Consider the following 16,186-nt stretch of genomic DNA (forward strand, 5'->3'; position numbering starts at 1 on the left):
TATAGGAGGCCTTCAGTCATAGACACATGTATGTTGCACTAATTCATTTTTAGGTACTTAGATATTCTAGCAAGGACATTGGGACCTTGCACTTAGGAAAGGAGATGTGTACAGGTAAGTGTAACTCTCACCCTTCATCAAAGAATCGTCTCTTTGCAGCAGACAGAGACCATTAAAGGAAACCAAAACTGGTCAACATGCAGAGAAGAACTGATTATAGGGTGTCCAGGCCCAATAGATACATTTACAAACCAACTCCTAGATCCAAGGCCCAGGGAACATTTTGGAAGAGAGGATGGAAAGTGTGTGTCAGGGGACCAGAAGTCTGCTCTGAAATCATGTCTCCTAGAAATTACAGTGAAGCCAAACACCATCAAGTCTCAACAACATGGCTGCCTAAACAGAACCTGAACAATGATAACAGCAGTAGACACGCCGTTGTGGACGGGGAAATCTCGTGGAGCCCTTCCTACACGAAGAATCGCAGGCACTAAGGACTACCGAGAGAGGGAGAATTAACTGGCCCTCAGGATGAGCCCCCAATTGGTTATCCACTTCCAAGTGGTCAGCCCTGAAGTCATATACATAAAAGCAACACTAAATGGACTCAACAAGTTGTATTTATATGTTTATGTGTTTACACACATATGTAACAACAGCAAAGGAAAAGAGGTCGTGATTTAAGAGGGAGTGTGAAGTTTCATGGAAAGGGTTGGTAGAAGGGAAAGGAAGGGGGAAAATGTGTGTAGTTTTGGTGCCTATCCTGGATCTCACTCTGTAGACCAGGCTGGCCTCCAACTCACAGAGATCTGCCTGGCTCTGTCTCCCGAGTGCTGGGATTAAAGGGGTGGCACCACCACCACCCAGCATAATTATATTTTAATTTTTAAAACTTAAAAAAAAATTTAAAAAAGAAATGTCATGTTTTAATAATACAAGTATCTATATAAATGTAAGAACTATAAAAATGTATTTTGCTACTCAGCAGAGTACTATGCAGCTGTTCTGAAGTACTTTAGAGATGAATTTTACTTTTTTGTACTTATATGTGTGTATTTGTATGTATGTACATGTGTGTGTGTGTGTCTGTGTCTGTGTATGAAGGCCAGAGGTTAACATGAACCTGGAGATTACCTAGTAGGCTAGTCTGGCTAGCCAGGGAGCCCCGAGTATCCTTCATCTCCACCTCCCCAGCACTGGAACCATAGTCGCATGCCATCACATCCTATCTTTTTAGTAGCTAAACTATCTCCTCAGCCCCTGAAATATTCCTGTTGATTCACTGTGGACATTGGTCCTGGTTTGCCATGGAGGACATCACAGATTTTGTCAGTGGCTTTCCATACCTGGCGATCCTGACACCCTCAAAGGCAGTTTTTCAAGTAAATCCCAGCCCTCATCTGCTCTTCCTGAAACTGGTGAGTTTTTGCAAAATTCCTGCAAGTGATGACCTCTTCAGAGCCAGAGAAATAAGAAGCCGAGAGTCTAACAACTGAACACTGTTTGTGGAAGTTCATTTTTGTTCTCTAAATTGTCTGCACTCCAAATACAACTGAATTCACAAGTGTCTCGTTTCCTAAATGATGGCAAGACACCGGCTTCAAGCTGCAAAATCCCATGATTTTGAATGAGCCTCGTATATACCACCGTTAAAGATGTTTAATTCAAAGGCTGGAGAGATGGCTCTGTGGCTAAGAGCACTGACTGCTCTTCCAGAACACCAGGGTTCAATTCCCAGCAGCCACAGGCTAGTTCACAGCAGCCTGAGGCTCCAGTTCCAGGAGACTGGACATCCTCTTCTGACCTCCGCAGGCTCCCACAGCAGCAGATGTGCTTACATATACACCCAAGGACACACACACAGATAAAATAAAGTATTTAAAATGTTTAATGTATAATACTAATGGTGCCCTTATATATATTTTTCTAAGCACATATTATTTTAAAAATTTGCATTAGAAAAAATATGATTGTTTAGAATAACAACATAGACTATATTTTAGGGTCAAAATATGTCTTCAGATACATTTCTCTTTCAGTTATGAGTCCCCTATTCTCCCAAAAAGGGAGCTATCTCTGAGCTTTCTCAAATGGAAAGTTCATGCTGTTTCAGTTACATAATAGATTGCTTCCCTTTTTGTAGCTGAAGTTTGAGCTTCACATGGCAAGCAGATGTTGCTCCTGGGCTGCCTCCATATTCATTAGCCTATAATGAATCTATTAATTGAATATGTAAGTTTGACTCATTAGACGGAAGACATTTCTTCAGATTTAAAGGGTAATAATAAAAAATTTAAATTGTAACACCAAAGCAAGCATTTAAGAGTTGATAAATGTGAACTGGAAAGTGCACCATTCCAATACGAATTAGTTAATCATCTCTGTTAATTTAGGTGAAATACATTAGTGGAAAGGTCAGTCCATTTGAAGCTCGATCTGTTTTTCAGATATTAAATTTAAAATAGCAAAGTGAGAGCGCTATGAAATGAGAAGGTACAGAACCCACGCTCTGACCCAGGCTGAAGAGTGGGACCTCTGTGACGAATATCACCATCCTGGCCCCCATCTGCACATCTATCAATACCTTGGGACCCTTTTGAATGTGTTCTAGTTTCCTCTCTGTTGTGATAAAACACTCTAACCAAAGAGAAGAGGTAAAAGTGCGCATTTGGCTTACACTTCCAGCTCACAGTCTGTCACTGAAGGAAGTCGGGGCAGAAACCGTGGAAGAACACTGCTTTCAGGCTCACTCCCAGGCTCATGCTTAACTAGCTTTCTTCCACAGTCCAGGATCCTGTGCTCAGGAATGGGGCTGCCCATAGTGGGCTGGGCCCTCCTCCGTCATTTAACAATCATAAACAATAACATCATTTAACAGCAATGATAATCATTTAACAATCTTCCACAGACATGCCTCTAGGCCAACCTGATCTGAGCCATCCCTCAGTCAAGAATCCCTTCTCAGGTGACTCTAGGCTGTGTCAAGTTGACCATCAAGGCTGGCTGGACAGAGAGTAACTGGAGTCTGGAGTGAAGCCAGGCATTCAGACATTTTTTTCTAACTCTCTAAATGATTATAAATGGAATTAATGTTAAAAACCATTAAACTGTTCCATGAAGGTCTGCCCCCTGCTCCTAGCTAAGCAAGAGTAAGATGACCAAATACACACACATAAGTAAAAACTGACAATATTTGAGTAATGGCTGCTTTTCTGCTGTGGGGAAAGTGCACTGGTCTCTCCTCTATTTCAGGTCTTCCTTCAGCAAAGGGTCACATACTTGAGGTCACATCATTTGGATCCAGGAAACTGAAAGCAGTGTCGGTTCCCAGCATTGCTTCTGGAAATCCTAGTTTATAAAGTTAATGTGCGGGGTTACACTTGTGTTACCTTTACACTAAGAAATGTCACAAGACGGGGCTGTGGAGACAGTTGGTTTAGCTGGTATGGCACAATGCTCTGTGGCCCTGAGTTCAGGCCTCAGAACCCACATGAAAAGCTAGGTGTGGTGGTGCATGCCTGTAATCCAAAGCTGGGGGGGGGGGCGGGCAGAGACAGGAGAGCAGGGAGTCCCTCACTCGCCAGTCCGCCTTGCCTGATCAATGAGTTCCTAATGAGTGACTCTACCTTTAAAAACACGTTAAAGTAGATAGCTTCTTGAGGATTAACACCCATGGTTGTCCTCTGGTCGCTACACACGAGCACCCCCCACCCCCACCCCCCCCCACACACACACGGAAAATGTCACAGGAGTTTTCTGTTGGACTTCATGTTGGAAAATTCTGTCTTTATCGTTTGGGTTTCCTGTCTGTTCCTAGAGTAATCAGAAATATGAAGAAACCCAGGGACGGTCCTGCAGAAATAAATGAGGGACTTTCGTCTTTCCTGATGTCTTCTTTTACGGTCATTCTGCCTTTCTCCTGGGGCCATCCGGTACTTTGCATATTTAGTCACTGTCATTCAAACTCATTACAAACAGGGCACTAGGTATATCACATGGTGTGTGTGTGTGTGTGTGTGTGTGTGTGTGTGTGTGTGTGTTTCATAAACTAGTATTTCCAGATTTATCAACATTAGCTAAGGAGTCACAGTTAATGCCTGAAGCAAGATTCCTTGCTAGTTGGTTCTGGGTGTCCAAACTGTATGCTCACGTCCTGGCCTTGAATGCCTCCTGTCTTTGCCCTGCGCTTTCCACACAGAGTTTATAGTTGAGAAGTGGTTAACTTGCCTCCACTGCTGCAAAGACAGGTAGCGTCCCACATCTTTTCAGTGGCCCCTCCCAGGAGGCAACAGAAGACAACATGGATTGTTCATTCGGCTTTGTTTTCTAGCAGCTGTGGAAATGGGTCTCTATCCCAAACATTACTATTTGCATGAGAATCCCCTGCACCTGAAGATCCTCAGAATGGAATGGATGAGCCCAGCATTTCGGGAGGAAGCGCGCGCTGAGGAATGGACGAGTTCTGTGGAGCCGAAGTTCTAAGAGCAAAGACCTCTATGTAGGTGGGGGATTTTAAAAGTCAAAAGACAAATGTAAACTCAGGAATATGAAAGAGAAAAAAATCTGCATTATATGCCAAGCACTTAAACAGTTGGAAAAGGTCCCTCAAGATCCCCTGACCTGGGCTGGTACGGTGGCTCCCTAGGTAAAGTTGCCCGCTGCCAAGCCGGGCCTCCTGAGTTTGGTCCCGTAGCTCCACGAGGTGGGAGAGGGAACCGAAACAACTCTTGTTGTTCTCTGACCTTCACATGCACACCATGGAAAGCACACCCACAATCCCTCCAACACAATAAAGGTAAAGTCTCCTAACCTGACATGGTAGTAATAGTTGTGCCTAATCTGTGGCCCATGCCACTCTACCTCTAAATTCTACCTGAGCAGGCTCTAAGTGTAACATTTTCTATGGCAAATTTAGCTGTTTTAAGATCTTTTAATAACAGTCTTTCTTCGAAACCAGCTTGTCTAAAATTTGTCTGCATCTCCAAGATGTTTTTCTGCAAACCAATTCAAATTAAATGTTCGTAAGATGTCTTAGTATCAGACAAAGCACACACACAGAACATTAAACTCGTGCATATTCACCTGCACATACACGCTGTCAGCTGCAGAGGGCGCTGATGCTTTTCCTCAGCCCTGGCAGAAGGGATCGCCAGTGGGATCTCCATCTCTCCCTCCTTTAAAGTGTGGTTACTGATAAAGAAAGCATGGCGCTCAACTGTATGCCTGGATCGCCCACTGTAGCATGTATATGAAGTAAAAATGGGCATCACAACAAACACGAATCTAGTCCTCACTTTTAAAAGCAGCTCCTGCAGTCCCCCAAACATGGAGGATCCCTTTCAAAAGAAAAGTATTGTGCTCTGCATTGAAGCAGAGTTTTGGAGTCATAACCAGTCAGTAACCCACTTCCTGTAGCCACGGCTATCCCTTTCCATGGAATACAGTGACCAGAGGCCACATTAAGAAATGAGGGAGTTAATATCTAGAGAATTTTTATAGCTAATAAATGCCCCAATCTCAGCCTCTTCTGGGCATTAGGAGGAAGAGCTAATTAAATGGGTGTTTAGATGGCCAATAAAAAAGTTAATATTGATGTTAAATAAGTGCATTTATTTTATAGAATTTTCATAATGGGTCCAAAATACTTCATTAAACATTTCTGGGTAAAAATAGGTAAAGCTCTTTATATAAGCTTTTGTTAATGAATTAAATGTATTTCACTCTATACTCTGTGTTAAGCTTGTCTGTTAGAGTTTTCAGGAAAGATTTTAAATAAAGTGGCCAGGCACATCCCACTGGAGATGGATGAGACCATTAGGAGACACTTAGATCAGAGACAAGCGCTGAGATCATTCAGCATACAACCCTATCGCTCCCAACGTGCCCCCACCCCGTACTTTTTTTTTTTTAATATTTCAAACAATGTGCCTCTTCAAATCATTAGACTTAGAGACATTTAAGGAACTGATTCGATTAACCCGGATGATAGAAATGCTATAACATGTGATTTATTTTTTTGAAGATAAATTACAATGCGAGCATATCAGTTAGAAAAGGTAGGCTGTCGGCACGGTTAGTGATGGAAACAGGAAGGCCATTAAGCAGACCATCTGACACCGAGACTGTTCCAGAATGTAGAGGCTTGACTTCCACGCTGAATGTGCAGCTCTCATTGAAACAAAGGTTCCTTCCTGGAGAGGGATCTTTATGTCTCATTCGGGTTCCTTGTTGATTTAGAAAGCATCGTTCTTAATAAATACTTGCATACTCTTAAAAGTGTCTAAAATGCAGCCCAAATGGTTATGGTTTTATGCCTTAAAGTCGACCTTCACATAAAACCCATGCCTTGAAATTACAAGGTTGCATTCTATTTTTCAGGTGAGGAAATTTGAGGCAAGAATTTATTTTTCTCCTCTACAACTCCAGGGTATTGGCTCCACTAGGCCTAATAAATGGTTTTCACAAGGAAACAGAGCATGCTGTAGCTTAGGTTCCCTGGTGCAGGGGGTTTCAAATGAGATGTATCCTAAACAATAAATAATTACGGATTGGAGAGGTTGAGAGGAGAAATGTTGTACCGGTGGGGAAAAATATGCTGTAACTAAATCAGAGAAGGCCAAAACTTAGAAATATAAAGACTGTTTCCATAATTCTAGAAGCTATGGAGGCAATGAGATGGAAAAGAAGAAAATAAAGGAGGAGGAGGAGGAGGAAAGAGTGAAAACATCAAGGAGAGGTATGGAGAGGGTCTTTAACACCGAGGAAGTTAAGTCCTGAGGGTCTACAAAATGTAGACAAGGCAGTGGTGGCGCACACCTTTAATCCCAGCATTTAGGAGGCAGAGGCAGGCAGATCTCTGTGAGTTCGAGGCCAGCTTGGTCTACAGAGCAAGATCCAGGATAGTCAGGGCTACACAGAGAAATCCTGTCTCAAAAAACAAAAACAAACCAGAGACAGAGAGAGAGAGAGAGAGAGAGAGAGAGAGAGAGAGAGAGAGAGAGAGAGAGAACAGACTAAAGAACTAGTATGGCTATAATATTGTTTCCTGCTAAATTGTGTCCCACCTTGAAGTAAAGAAGTTGGTAAAAAATGTGGCTAGAATCTTGAGTTTAAGATGGGGAGGGTTGTCCCACCTTAATCATGAAGGAAACCATTTGCAGAAATCCTTGACTGTAAACATGCACAGTAAAGATGGGACAAATAACAAAGCTTACCACCACAAAAAACAAGTGCTCTTTATTCTGAGAAGGCGGGAAGTTGCCTCCGCTCGTGGGAGTGGTCAGCTATGGTCCTTTTGCTCAGAGCAGCCAACAGAAACACTTTAGGGACAGTGACCCACGTCGTTTTAGGAACTGAGGAAGGCAGATGGGAAATAGAAGACTCAGTGTTGACCACCTCACTGTCTAATTACAAAGTGTCATGAGAAAGGGAGCAATTCAAACCAGCTGTCATTGGGCGTGACCTGGGAGTTGTCCAGAGATGTTGTCAAGACACACTCCCCTACCTTCCAAGAGAGAAGTCAATCTACCTGTAACAAATGTTGATAATCCTATGATCCGTGGATACCGTTCTTTCAAATTGGAGCTAGCAAGTAAGATTTGGGTCAGAAGTGAAAAACTATGGCTTATACCACCCTCCCAGACCATATTCAGCCAGCAGGCCTAACAAGTTTCCCCGTTTTCTTTCTTCCTCAGAAGCTTCTGCTGGCTTCTCAGTACCTCAGCATTAAGGTCCCCACAAACACTGGAGTCCCCACAACTTGGGCCTAACTGCCTTGGAGGCCTTGTTTGTTACTCCTCCGGCTGCATCTGATGCACAGCAGAACACCGTGGAACAGCTCTGTTTGGGTGCCTCGCACACTGTCTGCCCCTGTGGTTTCACTTCTCTAGTGACGAGCATCTCAAAGGTCAGCTTCCCCAGATGCTCAGGCTTGGCCTAGGTGAGCACCCAGGTCTCGTCCTTGATGCACTTTTGAGAGAAGTACTTCTTATAGTCAGTGGTCTACATATCTACAGGAAGGGTTGTGAGCTCACTGGGAACAAAGTGACCTCCAGCACTAGAAGAAGGGGAAATACCTTTGGGGTGCGGGTGGGCAGGACACGGGACACAACAAAAAACAACTATTTATTTGCTGGTGCTTTTTCTCTTTTTTCACCAAATCCTGAAATCAACCCCCCACCCTGAGACATGGTCTCTGGTCTTTCCTCGTGTAAGGGAGGATGAACTTCCGATCCTCTTTCCTCCACTTCCCAAGAGAGTGCTGGGAACCTGGCAATTACAGGCATGCATCATTATCCCAGTTCTATGTGGTGCTGGCAACGGAACCCAGGGTTCTAGGCAAGCACTCTACCAAAGGAGCTACCTCTCCACTAAGTTCTTCTTGTTCTTCCTTAGTATCTGGTCTTCTACAGCTTAAATAAAAAGTGATTCTCACGAGCATATTCCGTTAGAAAGACACAATGTTTGGCCACAGATGTTCTCCATGAATGGAAATCTCTCAACTGCCCAAATCAAGGCATACTGTTGCTCTCCGAAACACTCCACTCAGGTCCCTTTAGGCAGATAATCTGAATTCCCAGAGCCTGAATCTTGTCTCACAAACTCAGGGAGACCACAGCATTCTTTCCGTCTACATAGCATCTAAGCACCAATCATTAGGCGGTTTTAGTTAACACATTTAAAGTCAACGTTTTCTGGTGAACAACCTGCAAAGAAGTGGTTCTGGGTCAAGGGGTTCTGAAAAAATGACACTCGAGAAAGAAGCAGTTGGTTGGGAGTCCAGAATCTTCCATGGAAAAACTGAAAGAAACAGCCTGGAGAAGGCTGTGAAGTTTTTCACAGGCACGAGGCGGAAAGCCTTATAAAGATCTTCCCATGGGTGGGTGGGGGGCCCTAATTTTAGCCCAGTGATTCCCAGCAAGCCTATCTGGAGTGAGCTGTCCAGCTTCTTGATTGGCACCCATCCTTCTGCCCATCTTGGCTAACTAGAAGGCCGCTTGTTGGACGAGAAGGAATGGAGACGGAAGCTCAACCTGGAGGTCGGACAGGATGGCAGTCGTTAACAGAAGAGCAACCGAAAATCCCAAGTGTTTCCGGGTGCGGTTGGAATGGAGGAGAGGAAAGGGCTGGAAGGAGGTCAGGAGGACCAGGAACCACACAGCCCAAGGCCGAGGAAGCCCGCGCCCTCCGGCACAGCTAGGCCGCAGGGCCGGCAGAGGGCAGCAGTTGGGCGGAGAAGCCCGGCGGGGGCCAGCGCGGCGTCTTTGGCATCGGCGTCGGCTCCAGAAGGTTCTCCTTGGGAGTGCGGGGAGCATCTCTCACCCCACCCGTGGCCACGCGCCTTTTCGCGCCACGCGGAGGGCTGGGCGAAGGGTCTCTCGGGCTGCTGGGGACCCGGGGTGGGGGACGGGAGCGGGAGGGCGGAGCAGGGTGTCGCGGGGTTCGGCGGGACCTGAGATCGGGGGAGCCTCTTCTCGGGGGAGGCCGGCCGGGCACTAAGGCTCGTAGGACCGCTCTCTCCGAGCCCGGTCCCGCGCGAGGCGGTGCCCCGGCCGTCGAGGTCCCCCCGGGGGGCGGCCGCGGGGAGCGTGGGCCGCGGCCTTGACCGTGCGGGGCGAGCGGCGCCACGCGGCCGTATGCAAATGCGGGCCGCGGCGGGGCGTCCTCATGGGCCGGCCCCCCGCGCCTCCGGGCCCGCACGTCCAATAAGAAGCGTCGCCGCTTGACACCTGCCTATATACAGCCAGCGCGCCCCGGCCGCGCAGCGCCCCGCGCACACCCACCCGCGGCTGCCCATGACTTCCAGCGAGATCGCCATGCCCGGCGAGGTGAAGGCCGACCCCGCCGCGCTCATGGCCTCGCTGCAGCTCCTGCCGTCGCCCACGCCCAACCTCGAGATCAAGTACACCAAGGTAAAGCCGTCCGCGGACGCTTGCTGGAAGCGTCCTCTGGATGGCTTCCGAGGCCGGGGGGGCCCCGGAGGTCGCCTGTCATCCCCGCGCCTCGGCGGGGAGAACTACGATGCGGGCTTCCGAAGTCCCGCCGCGGCTTCGGGGAGCCGAACCGGTCCCGACCAGAAGGCAGCGCGGGGGGGTCGCCGTCGGCGGCGGACGGTGGTGACGACCCCGTCGGGGCCGGTTGGGGACGTGGGCTTCCTCAAAGCAGACTTGGGTCGGGTTCTGGGGTCCCCTGGGTCTCCGTAGGGCGAGCCGGGGGTCCGATTCTGGGGTTCCTTAGATATCCATCCCTAGGGCAGAACTAGGCTTGGTTCTGCGATCCCTCGGATCTCAGAGCAGACTGGAGCCCGGTTCTGCGATCCCCCCAAGTTTTCGCAGAGCAGATGGAGTTCCGGTTTTGGGGTCCCCCGGGTCTCCTCAGCAGGCCAGGGTCCGGCTTGGGAGGTGGTTCCGTTGGATCTCCTCAGCGCACACAGGGTCCGTCTCAGAGCGGACTGGGGTTCCCCGCCAGGGTGGAGTTGCAGCCCCGCGTCGCCCCGCCGTCCTCCGGGTCCGGGCTGCGCGGCCGCGCGGGACCAGCTTCCCTCGGAGCCGGGTCGCTCGCTGAAGGGGTTGTCAGGACCGGGGCCCTACAGATTTCGCGGGAACCTGGCCGAGACGCGGTAGATCGATGCCAGGATTTCTTCAGGATTTTGTAGGCAATGCACATTTTAGTAAAGGGAAAACAACTGAATTCGCACAAATTAGCGAGCTCACGTTTGCACTGAAAAACCTAATTTTTTTTCCTAATTTTTTTTTTCCTAACGAATTCTGACGCCTTAGGTTTGCCAAGCAGGAATTATTGTTGTTAAACCGCATTAAAAAGCAATACGCGCCTGCTACCCGATGTAAATTCCCCCACCACCACGTTCTCAGGGGGGAAAAATCTATTTTAACCATGAGGTGAAATTTTGTGAAATACATACACAAAGGGATTGAATGTTATAGCAAAGAGGCAGGCGGGCATAGCATTTAAAGCCACATTTCTTGGGAGTTCATTTTAGAACTCTCTTACTAGATTCCCATCCCTACTTCTAACTTTTGCCAATTAACTTAAATACCGCGTGCACACACGATACAACTAATTCGCGCTCCACCGCGGGCATTAGAAGATACACGAAATGTTGGAGAGAACTTACGTTGTTCTCTGACACTGTGGTGGTTGAAACAGAAATGCAAAAACATCGCTTCTGAAAATGTGTTGCGTTGAGTTTCAGAATCAGTAGGATTCGTATTTTTGAATGTGGATTTAGGTGGATTTAATATACCTGTTAGCTTTTAGATGGTGTGACAAATTTTTGAAAGCCATTTTAATGAGGGTCGTTACTGGTTATAGCCCTTTAGGCATTGTTTGCATAACAATAGTGCTAGTGTGTGGCACATCTCCGGGTTTAGGAACAAGCCAGGGAAGCATTCACATAAAACTTTTGTTTTATGAGGGTCCCTAACCTCTTCTGATGCGCTTTGGAGATCTTAAGAGGCAAGGTCCACACGTGATTGCGGAGGGTTTGTTTTAGACGCACTTTTGATCAGATTATCCTAACAGTTCCTGAAAGTCTGCAGTAGATATCTTTTTCAGAATTTCATTTGGAAGCTCCTCCAGTTCTCCTTTTCTCTAGCCGCCCCTCTCTTCTCTCTCTTGTTCTCCCCCAGTAGGAAAGACAACTGATTTATAGCTAATTGGAGCCTTTAATGTCGGAGTCTTTTTAGCTCCGTGAAGACTTTTATCCAGTATCCACTTTCCCACTTATTACCAAGAAAAACAATCAGAAATGAAATAATGGATTGTAACGTGATTCTTTAATTTGTGGGGAGGAGGCACCTTATTTTTGCCTTGACAAACAACCCTCGTAAATGCGGAGCAACACTAATCTACAGGCGACCTCTTTCACAAAAACTTGTAAAATCAGGTATCTGTGAACATTCCCAGCAGCTTCTGTCCTCTGCTCTTTAGTGAGACTTCTAAATTTTCTGAGACAGGAATTACGAACAAGCAGTTTTGATTTATTTTATTTTAACAGAAAGAATAGTTAGTGACTGCTCTTTTGGTTGCCTACGATTTTTTTTTTCTTCAAAAGAAAGAATTGGGAGGTCTTTTTAAAAATTCATTCATGATCAAAAGTGAGGGAAATTATACTAGAAATTTCAAAAGAATAATGAACACGGTAGATGGGGAACTCCTTTTTGTGCTATTATATTTGTTAGGAAAATTTTAAAGAGTAGTGTAAATTTTATTATGCCTTAGGCTCCATTGAAAAACAGGAAACAAAACATTTGAAATAAAGGTACTAGAAGGCGAGTAGATTTATCATTCACCATTTTGTCCTGTTAAACATGTCCTTATTGAATAATACTACAATATGATTTTTCTATGTGATTTGACAATCAACATAAACTAATTAGTGACCAACATAACTGATCAGATTATGAGAATTAAAAAACATGTTCTTAGAATAATTTGCATTTGTGTTCCTGTATTTTCCTGCAGTTTTCATCACTGTATTTTTTCTTCCAAAAGAATTTTGCACTTTTTAATAAGGAATGGGAGAAGTGGTCGATATTATGTTAATGCCATTGTCTGTCAAAGGTTTTGTAAAAAAAAAAAACAAACGCTATGAAAGTGAAGTTCAGTCTAGAAGCATTCTGAAAGAGCTAAGTGTGGCTTTGTATTGACTTTTCAGCAATTGTGTTCTCTTAAAAAATAAGTCGCCTGCTCCAAGTTCTAGTATCTCTTTTAGACTGAGGCTAAATGACAATAATACCTTTGGACATGTCTATTTTCTTTTTCTCCTATACAGGAAGACCCTACTTTTTAAAAAGTGATTCTTACTAAGGAAGATGGCTTTTTTATTTGTGTGTTTGTTTTTCTAGACTAATAGTCAAGAAAGCAATACTTGTCTAAAGCATGGAGGGCACCAATGTGGAGCTGAGAGAATGTATGCTCCCTGTATTTTTTGAGGATTGCTCTTAGCTGTGCTTTTCTCAGTTTTTCTGAGTTATTTCTGTTTCATCTGTCCGGTTTTTGTATTGCTGGCCATATTCTGGGAGCATACATGTAAAACTAAGGCTCAGCATTCTCCTAGGAACCGCTCCTGACTTTGGGCGAGGGGTGGAGTCTCTCTTCCTCTCCCTCCTTTCTTTCTCTATCCTTTCCCAGATTCCCAGGTCTTTAAAACATTTCTCTTTGTTCCACTGTTACTTTCCTGGTTTCTCTATTGGCTCCATCTTTCATTCTAGCTCCACTTTTAGTGAGCAACTGAAAACTGTCCATAACTCACAGCAACATACAAGGTTCTGTGTTCTCCCAGCATTTGATGCTGTGGAGAGGCATAAGGATCCAGAAAGAGGACATTTGTTGAGCACTGGTATGCTACACTAGCAGAGAAAACACAAAGGGCAGCTCACTGGGAAAAAATTAGAACAAATGTGCACTTGGATACCTACTGTTTATTCTATTATCCATTCATTAAACACCCTTTTAATAAGTGCATTCTTTTTGCTGAGGTCAATTCCAGCTCAGTTCAAAGAGTTTTTGAGGGACCATGTTTCTAACAGGAGTGCAAATTGGATTATGGAACATCTGCCTTCTAGGAACTTGAAGTCTTATTAGAAAGATTGAGTGCCAAACTTTTCTTCTCAGCATAGCAGTAGAGAAGTTGACCAATTTAATTATAATGTTTGCAATGTCACTTGCATTTTCATGGGGCATATTAGGGCTTACCTAGCACTTTCATACATGTACATACACACATTTTAGTTCTGTGAAATCTTTTGAAGGAGGATAAAAATAGAATTAATTGATAAGGAAGAACTTGGCCTTGAATTTTGAAAAACTGGGAGTGCATTCCTTGTCATACTCTTTATTTTTCTCATTTATTACACTTCTTTAAAAATGTAGAAAGATTAAATATTCATTTTTGTTGCTTCTAATGGAAACATGAGGAGACTATGAAATTGATCTACTCCACTTAAAAGAGTTACCTTTATAATTTTTCTCAAGATACATTTTTATTTTAAATGTATTTAGGTATCCTTGAGTATCTGTATGTGTACTACATGTGTACTACATGTGTGCAGGTGTTCAAAGAGGCCAGATAAGGGTGTCAGATCTTCTGAAGCTGGTGGTTGGGAGCCACTTGATGTGGGTGCTGGCAACCAAACCCAGATCCTCTGCAAGAATAGCAAGTGTTTTTAAAACCCCCAAGCTGTATCTCCAGCGCCACCTTTATAATTTTTGATTCAATGACTTTAATTTACTATTTGTTATTTTTGTTGTTCATGGCCATGATTCCTTCCTATTCTGGATTTTGGATCTTGCCATTGTGGATCTCATTCTAAGTTTTCATTACAAATCTTTACTCACAATGGTTTTGATGGTAAATCATCCATCTAGCTCCCTGTATATAGAGGACTTTTAGTTTAGTTTGTTTTACCTTTTCAGAGTCTGGGGAGATGACTCAGTCAGTATAGCAGTTGGCCTGCAAGCCTGAGGACCTGAGATCCTGTCCTCAGCACTCAAATATAAGCTGGGTTTAACAGCCGGCAATATGGAGACAGGGGAATCTGGGGCTTGCTAGCATGCTAATATGGCTGAGTTGGTGAGCTCCATTTTCAGTGAGAGGCTCTGCCTTAAAAAATAAGGTGGAAGCAGGGCGGTGGTGATGCACACCTTTAATCCCAGCATTTGGGAGACAGAGGCAGGCAGATCTCTGTAAGTTCGAGGTGAGCCTGGTCTACAGAGCGAGTTCTAGGACAGGCTCCAAAACTACACAGAGAAACTCTGTCTCAAAAAACAAAAAAAGCCAAAACAACAACAACAACAAGGTGGAAAGTAGTCAAAGAGGATACCTGACACTGACCCATGACCTCCACACCCCTTCCATACCCAAACACATAGTAAAATAATACTTTTTAAAAATAACTGTACAGCTTTTTGATGTTTTTATCATAACTTTTTAACAAAGAGTAGCTAAACGGTGTCGTTATGGGACTTGGATTAGATAACTCTCCTGAGGCCCTGCCCCAGTACTTTCTACTAGAGGAACTGGGGTTATGGAACCATCATGTGCGGAGGCACTTCTGTTTTGTAGAATGGTGAATAATTTTCTATTTCAGTATAGACTTAGGAGCCTGCTCTGTGAGGTCAGACTTCAGTATAGCCACACTTAGGAAAAGCCAGACAAGTAGAGTTGGTTCTTTCTCTTTTCCATTAGTGAAACTGCATGATCCAACTATGATCAAGCCAATAAGCATTTCAAGGCTTAGCACATGATTCCCAGTTCTGAGTCTTTCTCAGTGGAATAATGAGATGCATATACTCATATGTGTTTTTGTGTTTTTTTGTTATTTTACTAACTGCTTACTGTGGTCAACAGACTATATACACCCACCTGGTTTTGTAAATAAAGTTTCATTCCAACACAACCCTGTCTGTTCAGTAGCATATTGTCTATGGTTTCACTGGGACTTACAGTGTCAGAGGTGAGTCCTTGTAGCAGAGACCATATGGCCCACAGTTTTGGAAAAAGTTTACAAGTCCTTGACATCGAAAAAGAAAGGCTTTGAGTTAAAATAGGCCTTTGATCAAATCTTGGTCAGGCATGACTTTATCAACTGCATGGACAGCTAACATATATTAAGTATGTGGAGTCAAGTGTAGTGCTTCTCTCAAGGAGTTTCTTTACTGAGTTTCAATTTCTACACTGATCAAAACTGAAATAGAAGTACCTGCTTCTCAGGGCTCTATCAGGACTAAACAGGAAAGTACATACCCTGACAATAAGCCAGTGCAAAGTCTGTTTGTCTTTTCAGACATAGTTATTTCATTTGGGTCATAATTATATTCGTAGTTCCAAATTGAAGGTTGCCAATTTTAAGAAAGATCAGAATTGAATCCTTATATATTTGCAATATATTTTTACTAAGAGAGACTCCCTGGATGTTTCTTTACCACGGTCTTATATTTATCAAAAAGTCACTAAATCGATTTCCCAGCTAGTGTTTCAATAACAAATTCTTATCTGATATGTGAGCCAAGATTTCATATTAATATGCTGCATGCAATGTGCTCAATTGGCTGAACCTAAATGCCAAGTTATGAATACTTTTAAAATAGTTTGAGCAAAGATGTAGCCAGGTCTCAGAAGGCAGTTATCTTTTGGCAATGGAAAGTGTCTTTGATTTATGAACCT

At 44.3% G+C, this 16,186-nt stretch overlaps 1 protein-coding gene across 1 annotated transcript in view; it reads left to right on the top strand.

The window, feature by feature from the left end:
* Nucleotides 1-9,672: 9,672 nt before the first annotated feature.
* Nucleotides 9,673-16,186, top strand: part of Aldh1a2 (aldehyde dehydrogenase 1 family member A2) — an 80,277-nt gene continuing 73,763 nt past the window's right edge. The window contains exon 1 of the mRNA XM_059268207.1: nucleotides 9,673-9,911. Within this exon, the coding sequence (XP_059124190.1) occupies nucleotides 9,795-9,911 (117 nt within the window). The 5' untranslated portion in view covers nucleotides 9,673-9,794. The remainder of the gene's footprint in view (nucleotides 9,912-16,186) is intronic.

Source organism: Peromyscus eremicus, chromosome 7 (genome assembly GCF_949786415.1).
Source record: "Peromyscus eremicus chromosome 7, PerEre_H2_v1, whole genome shotgun sequence".
Taxonomy (NCBI): Eukaryota; Metazoa; Chordata; class Mammalia; order Rodentia; family Cricetidae; genus Peromyscus; species Peromyscus eremicus.